Here is a 12,162-nt window from a genome sequence, read left to right on the forward strand (position 1 = left end):
GGTATAATTTTTTAAATTATATAAATTATTTCTCAACCTAAAAATGTTATTGAAACTGGAAGAAGTCGAATTTTTTTTACTTCGAAAATATATCTTTGAAAAACTAAATCTCCTACATTTGAAGAGTACGGACATTTCGAAAGGTTATTTTCAACAGCAATTCTCTTCAAAAACTCCAGAGATTTCTGGAACACAGGTGATTGTTATTTTTTTTACTTTTACTTATTTACATTTGAAGTTGCTTTTTAATTCTTATTGAGTTTAATTTTCATTTTCAAAAATTAAAAAAAAATTGATTGTTTGTTAGAGAAATTAAATCGATTTTCCGGTGAAAATTTCTATGGAAAAAAAGAACAGGTTCTTTTTTCAAGTTGCATAGCAAATTTCACCGGTGGACGCCATGTCTGCGGCATTTTCGTTGTATGAAATGATTTCTTTATAGGTTATTTGTTTAGTGGTGCGAATCAGGAACTTAGTTCGTTCATTAACATTTGTGAGTAGTTCAGTTGAACTAATTTTCAACGACACTATACAACTCTAAACATAATTGTCATATGGTTTTTACACTTCCAACTGTCAGTATAACTTATAAAATTTCTGTGAGTTGAAGTTATATGCCCATTCGATTCGAGTTATAGCTAGCATAATGTTTCTTGATGCTTATGGCACACCCAAGGAGGTGACACCCGACAATCTAGACGAATATCCGTACGATCTGGTGAGCATTGGGCTTAAAATTCATGTTAAATGTTTAATGCCGAAATCGAACTTTCAGCATGGCGTTATGTTACTGACATCGGCCGATTTTGAGGTGTATATTCCTCCACGTTGGCATGGCACTATCTATAGCACCGAGGAGCTGTTGGATACATATCGCAAGCGCTTCAAGGTGAGCTTAATGGGAAATCTAATCGGTCTTAATGTAATAGGATTTTTTCTCGTATCTTAGCCTGATTGCACATTGTTGACCTTTCATGCTTTTGAACCCTACGAACCAGAGTTAATCTGCTGTGAGCGTTGTGTGGTCGAGATAACCGTTCTTCCCGCCGGACAGACTCTGCACAGTGGCACCGAAATCGTTGTTTTCCTGGTCAAAATCTATGAGGTCAATACGCTGATCACCAAGGAACTGGGCACCGAACTGAACTTCTTTCCGAACACCCATCACTATCATGTGCGCATCATGAGTGAGGGCATCGATATACTCTACTTGGATGACAAGGTCTATGGTGTAGACTCTGCATGTTATCAGCAGCAGTGTGTTCACAATCTCTTGAAGAAACTGCAGCCTTTGGGCGTGAAGAGTCTCTCTGGCAAGCCTCTGCCCGAACATCTTAGCAAGATATGCCGCAAAGTGGATCACAATGTTGCCAACAAGTAAAGCTCTCTCTAAATATGTATACATATATTTATACACATATATATCTACGCCGAGTGGTTGCTTCAATGATGATTTGTACCTGGTATACCCAATCTGATGGAGACGCATTAGTTGCAGCTGACTGAGCGACCTTCCAACAATGCTCCCTTGTCAAATTTGAGTTGTTCCTGTAAACAAGTTCGCTTTGATTTCTGCAAAACTAATTAATAAAGTATATTTTACTATTTCAATTGTATTATTAGATTTTAAGATATACATGTTTAAGCCAAATTAATTTCAAATAAAAAGGTACACAAAAACATTGTTAATATAAACATTGTTAATATAAATATAGGTACATAAAAAATTTTTTAGCATTTTATAAGTAGTCTCCAAAGTAAATTGATTGAAAATTAAATAATATTTATTAAATATTCTCATACAAAATTTCACAAAATTGGAAGATTGACTCTTCTGGAATGACTTGGATATTCCATAGTATTTGCACTTTTGAGATTTTTAGAAATACATGTTTAAGCCAAATTGATTTCAAATAATTATCAATATTTCCAAAAAGAATTTTAACACAAATTCAATTAAATTGCCAATTACACGCTATGAATATAGGTACATAAAAAAATTTTTAGCATTCTATAAGTAGTCTCCAAAGAAAATTTATTAAAAATTAATTAATATTTATTAAATATTCTCATACAGAATTTCACAAAATTGGAAGATTGACTCTTCTGGAATGACTTGATATTCCATAGTATTTGCACTATTGTCCGTTATGCAAAGTGTTTGCTGGCCCTTTTAAAGTTCCCCTCTCACATTAGTATTCATAACAAAATATCATCTATACGCATATAATACATATTTTGCTGTGCTATGGCAAATCCCTTTAGGCAGACCGTTGCGTGACATCTTTGGTCTCATTTTTGTGTTTTGTTTTTTGTTTTCCCTTTCCGTGCTGTCCCCAAAAACCTTCCCCCTTTACACCGTAGTACAATAATAATCTTCTTTTGGTCTTTTCAATGCGGCCTTTGGCTATTTTATGGCTTTGCAATCGTTCTGTGGCTATAACTGTGACTGTAACTGTGTCTGTGCCTGGAATATCTAATGGATGCGTGCAACTAATTGAGTTGGCTTCCAGGCAAAGGATTTCCTTGCGATATTGTGGATTCATGTTTGCATTTTTGGCAAAAGGCTTTTTAACATAACTTCATACATTTGTTTTTTGGTCAAATGGCTTAGTCTTTAATGGGCAAAGGCTTAAGGGATTTGCAAATGAAGTTACAAAATCATGCCAAGAAATTTGCAATCAACATTTGAAGAGAAGAAAGTGAGAGAAAAGACTGGAGAGCTAAAGCTTAAGCCTTTGAAAAGATAACAAGGGTTACAACAAAACAAATAAATAAAATTATTAGAAAATTATTAAACAGCAGATATGAGAATAAATAAACTTTGAACCCAACATAAGTCGATAGTTTTGCATATCGTAAACAGCTTTCAATGATCGTTTAGAAAATCATTTTCTAGCTGATTTCTTATCAAATGCAGTCTTGTAAATGAGCTGTTTGTTCGTACTACTTGTAAGTAGCAATCCCAATTTCAAATACCCAATCCTCGGTCTCGATGTTAGCTCATAAATTTGTAGAACCACATACTCGCCTGACAACTTAAGTGCGGTCAATGTTCTTGGGGTGGCTTCCATTAGGAAAACAATTACAGACAAGGACACTGACACTGACAGACAGGACACAAAAGCAGTGCGTGAATGTTAGCAGCACCCAAAACTCGGCAGTTACCCTGAGATAGTATTCGCCACATCCGCCATTTTCACTCCGAAGATAACATTCAGCGACTGGTCATAAATTACGAATATGTCGTCGCTGGACTCCACTCGGTTGTGTCTATTAGCAGCCTTAGAATGTTCGAGTTTGACAATGCTTAGGCTTAGTTTGGGGCTTCTGTTGGCCTTGGGGCTTAAACCCGTTTTCCAGTTTTCCCGCTTTCCCGTTCCCCCTTTTGTTCACTACAGGACTCGGCTCGTTTATCAAGTGCACTCAACCGCGACAGCTGTTGGCCTGCCTCATATCTGTGGGCCGAGAACAGTTTAAGCCATTTTTTTAAAGCAACCGATAAGGTGCTACTGATGTTGATTTCAAGAGGCTCCCACAGTAAGGGATTTTGGTTAAATAAATATTATATGTAAACTGAACTTAGCTTGGAAAATATATCAATATTTTTTATAGAACACGCAAGCAAGTATTTTATTTTTGATAATTTTTTCGCAACTCTCTATTCTTATTGTTCTTTTAATAACTATTGTCTATTACTATTAGTGTATTTAAATCAAGGCTGCAAACCGATTCTGAACCGAACCTCACAGAACCGGTTCAGTTCGGGTTTTAAAGCAGAGTGAAACGAATTATGAATTGAACCCTTGAAATTATTTACCCAGCGAACCCGAACATGAACCACACCACTTTCCTTAATAAAAAGTTCGGTTCGAAAATAAAAATTGTTACAATAATTTTATGCTTTTCTAATATAACTCAAGTATTTGAGACTTCGGATAAAGATAAGTCATACTTAAATCTTTAAATTAATTTAGATTCTTATCAAAATTATGAATTTTTAGACCCCGTACTTAAAAAATGTACAGGGGTCTATTGGGTTTGTTTTAACGAATATGTGCGTAACAGGCAGATGGAGGCGTGGCAGACCCTATAAAGTATATATATTCTTAATCAGCATCAATATAGCAATGTCCGTCTGTCTGTCTGCCTGTCTGTCTGTCCGTCCATCTGTATGAACACCTAGATCTCAGAGACTATAAGAGCTAGAGACACCAAACTTAGTATGTAGGTTCCTCTATAATGCAAGCAGATCAAGTTTTTGTCAAAATTTGGCCACCGAACCTTTAACAAAATGTTTGTGGTTTGCAGCCTTGATTTAAATATCACTAAATATTTGTTTAACATATTTATAATATTTTGTATGTTATTATATTCATTCTGTTATCACTTTTATCGCTTGCAAATCGTTTAAGGTTTACGTATTGAAATATAAAATAATGAAAACTTAGCTATAACAATGAAAAATATTTTATTGCACAAGATATGATTTAGAGCGGCTTTTCCTTTTGTCAAACCAGTTAGAAAGTAACTTTGGTTACTATCAGTAATTGGCTTAAAGAATTTAAATCGCTTTCAACTGGTTTTTCCATTGGACATGGCTGTCATTCCTATGTCAAGCAGCAGTTCTCTACATACAAGATTAGCTAGTTTCAGGGCTGTGGTAACAAATAAATTCTAATGCCGAACATAAATTATACAAAGTACCCAACCAGACCGGGACTAGAAGTGGGGGACATGGGAGTGGGAGAAGTTCCAGTTTTACGCTCACGTAACGCTTTCGACCGGGCGTCACATGTGTGTCTAAGTGATTTTCAATAAGTTGGCAGCAGTTTAGTGGTTAAGGGGGAGGCGCCTGGAAGGGGAGGACGGGTCAAAGTTTTTGGGGCACGATTTTTCACAGCTACAGATGTCGATGTCTATATTCGTGCGGCAGGCAACACGCAGAAAGTAGCATAATTTATGGCGCCCCCGCAATGTCTGCAGACAAAAGGGGGGAGGGGGAGGCATGTGTGCGATTCTAGCGAATTTTCGCAAGCGTCAATAATGACGAGCGATTTCTCATAGCCACTGCCACTCGTCGCATTGGCTGTGCCACCGGATGGGGCAAGGTTCTCATTTCGTTAAAGCACCAGCCATTTGCAGCAGCTGCGACCTTTGATATCCGCAGCCGAATTCCCACACACCAACCAAAAGTCGCTGGCACTGTGGCACTGTGGCATTGGATGTGGCAGTGCCACACGTTCCTGTCACGCGGCACGTAAAAACAAACTTGATTTTCGGCCATCAAAAGCGCCATCAGTCTTCCCGATGCCTGACAAATGTTTTCTTTGACTTTCCCCGAGGTTCTCTCTCGTTACCAAATCAAAGACGTGCTTGCCACGTTTTCATTTCTTGTCATATTCCTGTGAAATTATTTTTTAATCACACTTCGAATATCGCAGATGGCTCACATTTCCAATGGCAATCAGTTGAGTCTCAACTTTTTACTTGTAGCTCGTTTATACTCCATGGTCACTTTATTTCGTAATGTTGTCAAGAACAACATTGTAACGTATATAATCCCGAAAGCTAACAATTTGCAACCCAAATATATATATTCATATATTTATTTTTGTCCTCCACGTTCACTTTATTTAATACAATTTGTATAATACAGTTAATATCTACATTTTTATTTTTTAAAAATGTAAGCCCTTTATCTGGTCCTCCATGCTCACATTATTTTGTAAAACTATGGCCAGCATTTAAGGTGTGCATCAGAGTTTATAATAAATTTTCTAAATTACTGACCTTAAAGGCAACTTTAATACCTGTCATCCATGGTCACTTAATTTTTGGCCAACTTATTATTTACATACATTATGCAAAGAATTTAGAATACATGCTGATATTTAAAGGAAACATCTAACACTCAAAAAAGGTTATGTTACCTCCATGTTCACTTTATTCTTCATGCAATCACAGAGAAACAAGGATTCCCAGTCAATAAAATACAGCCATTTAAGTTACTTACTCCATGTCCAGATGATCGTCCTCCATTGTGACTTGATAAGCTGTTAGTTATATTTAAATTATAACATAGAAAACACCGCAAATATGGATATATATGAATCTGCTACCTTTCTTGCTTCTGTACTCCACATTCAGTTTCAAATTTGTCATGCATCCAAAAAACAATGTAACAAGGAATTGATCCAACTTTTATCCACACAGCAGCAAATCTAAGACTGATTTTACTATAGTATCACTTTCCGGCTGGTTACACACGTTCCGAGTGTGAGTAAATTTTCCGAAAGACAACCAAACGACATGCTGAAAGATTCAGTTGGCCATTGGCTGGAGAAGGGGTGCAAAAGTTTTCTCATTTGAGAGATTTGCAGCTGGCACTGGACGCGATTGCCATTAATGCAATCGAAGGGCATTTTAGCCATGGTCCTTAGTCCTTAGTCCTTAGCTTATGGCCGACGCGAAGACGCTGATGGTAAATGCCGCAAAAATGGCAAGCAAATCAGGGCCAAAACGACAGCGCAAAAGTAAAAATTGCAATTGTGACAATGGTGACAATCTGCAGGCGACAGGCAACACTGAGGCAGGATGATGAGGATGTGGCAGGCAGCTAGACAAACAGACGGCAACAAGGCGGCATCTCATCCTTGCATCATTCTCAATCCTCCCCTATCCTTCCTTGGCTACGTCTTCATCTCCAGATCCGGCGACGGGAACGTCAAGCAAAACGGCGACACTTACAATCAGTATGAAATTTACGCGATTTTCATTGCGGCAAATGGTTCGTTTTTGGTATTAACATTTCTTGCCAACAACTCTGTGTGTATGTGTATGCGTGTGTGTGTGTGTCTGTGTGAGTGGGTGGAGGGATAGACGATGCAGGAAATGTTTGCGGGAGGGGAAGCATAAGTTGCGTACCAAAAGCTGTGCCAATTCTCATATTTATTTGCCCTACACTCAAAGGTAAGAAGACTTTGCTGCGAGGTTTGTTACAGAATATTTTCTAACTTTTTATACAATATCTAATTGAAATTTACTAATTTGTTTTCTATAAATGTTTAATAATTAATGATTTATGTATTATTTTATTGAGCATACATATACGAAATATTTGAAATTCCAAATAATTTGGTAAATGAAATCTAAACTAACTCAACGGAAAGAATTTAAAGAGTTGCTTAAATGATTGAAAATAAATTAAAATAGATTAAAATGCTATAATTTATAAAAATTAAAAACTTTTCTTGTTTAATTTTAATTGAAAAACTTGTCAATTTTTTTCAGATTTAATCATCAAATTATTGTTGTTATTGACAGTAGTAGTTTAATTAAATATTATATAAAATCGGGGAATAACACCGTAACCGGTAACGGAACCGTTAACCAAATCTTACCTTTTCATTTTTAGAACTAGAAATAAAACCGTAACCGAAATCAATTCTCTTACAAGAACCCAAAACCGAAACGCTCGTACCGGTACGGTTGTGGTAAAGTTGCTAGGTCAAAGAGTTAACAAACTTCCAACTGTCATAACTTGAACAAAACTGACCCGATTTTCAAGCGGAATGTCATTTTGATCATGATTTGGTCACTAAATTGATTCTGCATTTATATTATTGTCATCTAGAAAATTTGTTATTTTTCGACCTAAACCATCTATCATCCAATTTTCCATACATACCCCTTGACATTTTTTCAAATACTTTGATCTCTCATAACTCCATCAAAAACAAACCGATTTTCAAGCGGAATGTCATTTTGATCATGTTTTGGCCTCTAAATTGATGCTGCATTTAAACTTTTATCGTTTAGAAAATTTGATATTTTTCGAAACTAAGCCATCTATCATCCAATTTTCCATATACACCCCTTGACATTTTTTCAAATTCTTTGATCTCTCATAGCTTCGTCAAAAATTAACCGATATTCAAGCGGAATGTCTTTTTGATCATGATTTGGCCTCTAAATTGATTCTGCATTTACATTTTTATCAACTAGAAAATTTGATATTTTTCGATTATAAGCCATGCATCATCCAATTTCCCTTTCAAAATTGATTTGTAGTGCCCTTACGTACCGGTACTGTTACCGAAACCGAAAGAAGAAAACTGAAATAGAACCTTTCACCAAAATAGTTGTTTCAGTTTGATTCCTTGTACAAAATTATTACAGTTTAAAGTGTATATCGAGTTCGTTGACATAATTTTGTAATTTTCGTTTCTTGTTATTTTTTGCGTTCAGTTATTCTTCTTTGCACGCCAGAACCAACAAGAACAACAACAGCAATTGCCACGGGCCAAAAGTGGCATCAGCTGCACTTGGCGAGGATATATCCTGAGCCGTTTCCTACCACTTCCTACCACTTCTCCTTCATCTCAATCACCTCGTCCTTGCCTCCTACAGTGCCTTCTATCTGGCTGTGCACGCACGCTGACTGACTTGGCGTTCGGTGGCATAATGCAATAAGCGTAGCCAACGATAGCGACGAAGTCTTCCTCTTCCTTCTCGTCTTCGACTTCGACTTTGTCTTCCGCCGCGTCTTCGGCTTCGTCTTGGTCCTGCTCTAACTTTGAGCCTTACGACAAACAACAAACAACGGGCGCTAAGTTCGCGCTGCAGGGAATCCGCGACAGATGAAGAAGGTGGTGGAGAGGGCGGGGATGGGGACGGGGACGGGGGGCGTGGACTGGGGCAGAGGCGGCAAGCGCATGTGTGCCAGACAGGTTATGCGCTATAAAAAATTTAAGAAATTGCCGACAGTGGCAGCCAAACGACAATACTTATTGCACAAATCAAAATACTTTCAGGTTCTGCTTCTGCGTCTTTGTTGTCTGCCCCGGGTGAAAGTTGAGCGGAACAACTGATGCCCAAGCAGCCAACAACAACAACAGACATAACAACAAACTGCTAAATAAATTATTTTTTATTTGCAGCATCAATAAGCATTCAGTTTTTCACACGCTGACTTGTATGAAAAATAAAAACATAAAATTAATCACATTTGATATAAGTTTATATCCTTAAGTCGCGATTGCTCCTAATTGTAAATACTGGTAAAGTATCTAAACTAACTAACGATTTTCATTTCAATTAAAATTTGCAATTTTACGATCGTTAACAAAATTTCAATTTCTTTTCGAATTTTTTAACAGTTAAATGATGGCAATTTTGCCTTTTGTGCTTTGTGGTATTAAAATAAATTGTTTCTTATGGCGTGTTTTAAATTTTTTCAACTCTCTGACAAATATATTTATTTCTTTATTTAACATTAAGTACATGCAGTTGACAAAAAATTTATTCATAAATTTCAATTAAATTCAAAAATATGATTAAAATTAGGAAGTAAAATAAATTGTAAATTATTTAAAAATAAATTTTAAAAAAATTTTAAATTTACAACTGAAATGATGAAATTTTAAAGCTATTTTAATGAAACTTGAAACATGTGTCAAGGCCGACCGAATCGAATCAATAATCATAATATATCATATCAGAAAAAAAATTCCATGTCTAAAAATATAAATCCTTGTAAAATTTCTGCTTCAAGTCATCCAAAAAGCACGAGAATGTCATAAGTAGCCAACTATTTGTGTGTGTTGGTGTTCATGTATGTGTGTGGGATTGTGTATAATTCCAAATTGCGTCATGTTGTGACGTTCTCAGGAGCTGCATTTTCTCAAGTTAAGCCCCAAAGGAATTGGGTTAAAGGTCATCATCATGAACTGAATCCCTTTGTCGTAGTTATATATCTTATTGTAGTTTAGTTGGTCATTTGGCTTAATCCTTGTGCTGAATCCTTTGTACGTGTCAACTGCTGATTGTACAACTGCAGCAAGTGGCAGGCATAACAATAATGAAATTTAATGCAATTTGTTAACAAATTTATAAAAGGCATACACTCAATTAAATGGCCACAGGAAACTGATTTCCTTTTTTTATAAATACCCTGTAGTCAATGTTGAAAGGGGTTTATCACTGTATCACAAGCAGTATCCAAATAATAAACAATTTATTTTACATAGTGTGGAGTAGGGAAAAGTGCACTGGCGCCATCTACCGTACATTATAAAATTGCTCTATTTTAGTTAGTTGTGACTAGAAAGTATTTGTTAGTCGAGCACTTTCGAGATGAATAGAGAGGCAGAGAGTTAAATCAAATTACATGAGACAAAATGCACATAAAGCGCATAACCGCAAAATACACTTAAAAGGCAAAATGATTGAATTGAGTGTGAGTGCCCGAGTGAGTGTATTTAATGCATGCCTGTACCATATATATGTATGAGTTGAGAGTGCCGCATTCGAGGGCTGTCCAGTTGGCCGGCTTATGGCATCGGTTTCATAGTCGTGTCGGTTGCCTTTGATAAAATTATTCCCCCCCACCTTGCCACACAATGCACCTGTTTCAAACCCAAGCTCAAACAATTCGGCGTCTGTACATATTTTAAATTTAATTACTACACGCTGCATGCGAGCCAAATCCAAACCAGCCAACCATCCAACCATCCATCCATCCATTCATCCATCCAGCCAAGCAGATCAACCAGCCCATATCACATATACCATTTTCCCCAATCCCAAACCCATTCCATGGATCCTTTCATTTGTCGCATTGGCCCAGTCGCTGGACTGCCATAAATTCCCATACGAAAATAGTTGGCAGGCCATTCGGATCCACATACAACTGTATGAGTTTAAATACTCGAGGGTCATTCAATAAATTTATAATATTTATATATACTTAAAGGCTACGCCCAAGAAACCATTGGGACTTACGTGCCATTTTTTTATTTATTTTATGAAATGACAGTTCTACAAGAACACATAACAAAAATATAAATATAGTTTTTGCTTTAAGTTCGAATTCTTGTCGATAGGTATCTTATCTTTCATTATTGATATTAAATATTTTTTATTTTGGAATATTATTAAAAATCTTCTTTCTCTACTTAAGCTTATTTCATAAGCTTGATTTATTTTAATTAATTTTTTAGAAATTATTTTATTTTCACTTTTTAAAAATTTTTAATGTTTGTAGAATTATTATCGTTTTTTAAGGTTACTTATTTTAATATAAAAATATTTAAAATAATCTTGCTTAATTTTGTTCAAAAATTACTGCCTTCTAAAATCCCCAATTAAAATTTTGATTTGCTAAATCTTTTTTCATTTCAATGCTTACTATAAATAAAGAAACAAATACGACAAAGAATAGCTCCCTTCCGATATATCTTAATATACAAAGAATGAATACATTTACAGAACGTTTTTCAACTGCTCAAGCTACCCTCTTAAATAAATATAATTGCAAGCCAGGTGTCTTCATACAGCAATATGTGTAAGGCCTTTCAGAGACTTTTTCGTCCTCTTTCATTGGCGCATTTTTGCACATTTAACTCAATTTGTGGCTTACATTTAATTAATTTAATAATACGCAAATGTAATTTTTTTTAAATAACCGCAATACAACAATTTTCTGCTTGTGTGTGCTGACATGTGTGTGTGTGTTTGCGAGTGCAATTCTGTGTGTGTGTGTGATTTCAATAAATAATAGCCAAGATGGACCACTAAGCTGCTTTATAAAGAACTCACTCTTGGTTGCAGTAACAGCGAAAGCACAATGCACACCATAGATGGCGCCAGCGCAAGCGCTTCAATAGATGGCGCCACAAACACATTCCACACTCTGACAAAAGCTTTACGCTTGTGTTATGCATGTGGATGCTAAATTTTAAACTTACAAGCGTGCAGTTTAATATTTTAGTTGAATGTTAAATAGTAATTAAGATATTTTTACAATGAAAATAGATTAAACTGATATGAGAAATAAAAGAGGGAAGTGCAATTTGAAAATTTTCTTAGTTAAGTGGTAGTGGATGTTAATCCATTTAAAAAGCCTTTAAAACGCATTACAAATACAAATTAAAATATATTTTGCACATTGTTTAATACCATTTGATAAAATCGTATATATTTAAAATGTATCAACTTACGGCTATAAATGAATACTAAAATTGTTATGATATATTTAATATTTATATTATATCTATGTACAAATGATGATGTGTTTCGAAACCTAATTGTTGTCAGACATTCAAACAGTCAGCTGAATATGCGGAAGATCTAATCATGCCATATTAATATTTACAAGCG

At 35.6% G+C, this 12,162-nt stretch overlaps 1 protein-coding gene across 1 annotated transcript; it reads left to right on the plus strand.

Annotated features, from left to right (window-relative positions):
- The first annotated feature begins 594 nt into the window (after positions 1-594).
- On the plus strand, positions 595-1,611 carry LOC117780911. The gene is made up of 3 exons (XM_034617604.1): positions 595-718; positions 776-889; positions 950-1,611. Exons 1-3 carry the CDS (start codon positions 647-649, stop codon positions 1,379-1,381), a joined length of 618 nt encoding a protein of 205 aa, XP_034473495.1. The 5' UTR covers positions 595-646; the 3' UTR covers positions 1,382-1,611.
- The last annotated feature ends 10,551 nt before the right edge of the window (positions 1,612-12,162 follow it).

Source organism: Drosophila innubila (assembly GCF_004354385.1).
Source record: "Drosophila innubila isolate TH190305 chromosome 2L unlocalized genomic scaffold, UK_Dinn_1.0 4_B_2L, whole genome shotgun sequence".
Classification (NCBI taxonomy): Eukaryota; Metazoa; Arthropoda; class Insecta; order Diptera; family Drosophilidae; genus Drosophila; species Drosophila innubila.

What these genes read in the sequence shown, in the direction of transcription:
- LOC117780911 (XM_034617604.1), top strand. Translation starts at nt 647, where the DNA reads ATGTTTCTTGATGCTTATGGCACACCCAAGGAGGTGACACCCGACAAT. An exon ending in ACGAATATCCGTACGATCTG is followed by an intron (nt 719 to 775) that starts GTGAGCATTGGG and finishes TCGAACTTTCAG; the next exon opens with CATGGCGTTATGTTACTGAC. An exon ending in CATATCGCAAGCGCTTCAAG is followed by an intron (nt 890 to 949) that starts GTGAGCTTAATG and finishes CTCGTATCTTAG; the next exon opens with CCTGATTGCACATTGTTGAC.